General features: G+C 43.4%; 1 protein-coding gene across 1 annotated transcript; it reads left to right on the forward strand.

Moving 5' to 3' along the window:
- The first annotated feature begins 1,563 nt into the window (after nt 1–1,563).
- On the forward strand, nt 1,564–2,859 carry LOC139446283 (alpha-1,6-mannosyl-glycoprotein 2-beta-N-acetylglucosaminyltransferase-like). Its single transcript, XM_071227636.1, has one exon. It carries the CDS (start codon nt 1,564–1,566, stop codon nt 2,857–2,859), a length of 1,296 nt encoding a protein of 431 aa, XP_071083737.1.

Below are 2,859 nucleotides of genomic sequence, written 5' to 3' on the forward strand. Positions count from 1 at the left end.
AAATTTCACCTCACCCCCACTGGACACGAATGTGAAATAATGGTGCTCATGTATCACACATGCACACCATCACCCCCACCCCAACACACACACACACACACACACACACACACACACACACACACACACACACACACACCACACCACACCACACCACACCACACACACACACACACACACACACACACACACACACACACACACATACACACACAAAATAAATTATAATACAATAGGTACAAACTGTCCGATATGGATGAGTTTGATCTTAGCCCTGACAAAATGTATATAGACACACGTGTTAAACGATCTGCTCATGCATACACTGAAGTTTTATCTTTATTCAAACATATGAAAATCAGAAGGAATGGGTACATTGTCAGAAAGAAATCGGAACATTAGTGACTTTTGGTGTAACCATAGAGTTTAAGATAATTTTTGTCATTAAACAATATATCACGTGACTAACCACGGGTCCGGGTAGTCCTGTGGGTACCCGGGTCCTAGTCAGGACCAACCCGGCCCGAGTACCCAAGTTAACCGTCCCAGCCTTACTTGTTACTGAAATAATTAAAGCCTAATCAGAAAATGCAAATCCTGCTTACAACAACGTTATATATTCGTTCACAAATTATACTCAATATCTAGATGAATTATTTAGGAACGCTGCATTCGTATCAAAATAACGAGACCTTTAGACTGAAACGTGACCTTTAGGTCGTAATTCACGTGCCCATGGTAATCATCGAATTAGTAGTTATTACCGTATCGTGTGTGCACTACGTATATTGGCTGAGCATCTCCATGACAACAATAATAGGATATAGTAAGCTTGAACGGGATGCATTCCATACACCAAAACGTACACTGGAACGTTGCCTGATGTCAGATTGTGACAGCGGACTGTCGATAGCGAAAGGTCACACATTCAAATCGGCTTAATCGTAACAGTATTCATTATTGGGAAAAGATAGGAGGTGAAATCTTATCACACCACCCTTTGACCCTATTGACTAGTTGGACCGGGTATATCCAGTGTCAACACATGTTCTGCAATGAAATCAAAGACGTCTCCAACCACCCTCTACCGTGTGGACAGACTCGCTCTGTCGGCAAGATAGTTTGGAGACGAAGCAATGTCGAACTGAAGTTAGTTATACATAGTCGTGTTTGGCAGGGAACCTTGTTATGTCGTAGATGAAATCAGTAACTCGCTTCCAGATGCTCATATCATTCCTTCCCCAAGGTATATTGACACTTCCTCATGAAAAATGCATTGGAATATTCACTGGCAAGGAAGCTAGAGTGTCGTCTTTCAGGGATTTAACAAGTGCTGTGGGGTTGCAGTTCATTGTGGCGTTTGACCTAGGCTGCGATTTACGTATATTTCACAACGCACTGACAGGTGCGTTACGTGAGTTCGAAGAATTGGAACCCGAATTCCACGGCTGGGGACATACATAGGATGCGGACTCCCTTCTTGGCTGTGAAGTTGACACCATGGCTATAGTAAGAAGAAAATGTTTTCAGAAAACAATCTTGTTTTGTTTGCTTGTATTCGTGATGTGGGAAATGTACTTCGTGTTTTATTCCTTGGGTGCAGATGGATCTAGAGTGATGGATACACTCATCAATAAAGTCCTTGGTGATACCGTTGACATTCAAGCAGGTGTTCGCAGAGTTACCTCCCCTCGACCTCTCAACATCAGCAACCCCGAAGAGCTGAAACAGCTTATTGAGAGTATAAACCTGCAGCAGCTTGTGCGCAATGGGGAACGCCTCGGCCTGGATCTGGACTCGGAGAGTGTTGTGATTGTAATACAGGTTCATCAGAGGATTGAGGAACTCCGGTTCCTCATTGAATCTTTAGAAAGGGCAAGGTACATCAATAAATGTTTGGTCATATTTAGTCATGATATGTATTCCAAGGACATCAATACAATTATAAATGATATTCAGGCGTTCCCAGTTCTGCAAATATTCTACCCCTATTCCATTCAAATTTATCCGTCCAGTTTCCCCGGGCAGCACCCCAATGACTGTCCTTGGAACATAACTTTGATGGCGGCCCGGAAGCGGAAGTGCAACAATGCTTATAATCCGGACAGTTATGGTCATTACAGGGAAGCCAAGGTCGCTCAGATGAAGCACCATTGGCTATGGCAACTACACTATGTCATAGAGGAGATCCGGATTCTTAAAAACTTCAAAGGGACATTCCTGAGACTCGACGAAGACTATTATGTCGCAGAAGACGTGATTTATATGATACAAGAAATGAATAAGATAAGAAGATCTGAACCAGGTAAACACAACATGATGATTCTTGGAGATTATGATGAAATACCCACCTGGTCGTACGAAGGAATGTCCAACATTATAAGACAACAGAAATGGTATGTCGGCGTCGGACGTGGAATGGCGTTCAGTAAAGACTTCTGGCAAGACTTCAGGTCCTGTTCGCAAGTGTTCTGTACATACGACGACTACAACTGGGACTGGGCCTTACAGGAAACAGTCCTGAAGTGCATGACGGGATCGCTGAACATTCTTCAGCCTTCTGCTGGTAGAGTTTTCCATATAGGTTTATGTCACGGTTTTCATAGAAACGTGGAAGGTTGTTCTTCCAAAAATATTAAACGTGAAGTAACCGACTTGTTGATAGAGAACGAGGAGTACCTGTTTCCGAAGGAGGTGTCACTGACGCATAACCAGGACGCGGATTTTGAACCAGGACACGCCTTCGCTAATGGTGGTTGGAAGGACCCACGAGATCACCGACTGTGTAAGAGTTTTCTTGGTCGGAAGGGACTTACAGAACAAACTATTCGGTCTATCAATAAAGGCATTCGAGCCTGA

Source organism: Haliotis cracherodii, unplaced genomic scaffold (genome assembly GCF_022045235.1).
Source record: "Haliotis cracherodii isolate W230 unplaced genomic scaffold, xgHalCrac1.p SCAF_6, whole genome shotgun sequence".
Lineage (NCBI taxonomy): Eukaryota > Metazoa > Mollusca > Gastropoda > Lepetellida > Haliotidae > Haliotis > Haliotis cracherodii.

Coding starts and splice junctions, on each gene's coding strand:
- LOC139446283 (XM_071227636.1), top strand. CDS start 1,564: ATGTGGGAAATGTACTTCGTGTTTTATTCCTTGGGTGCAGATGGATCT.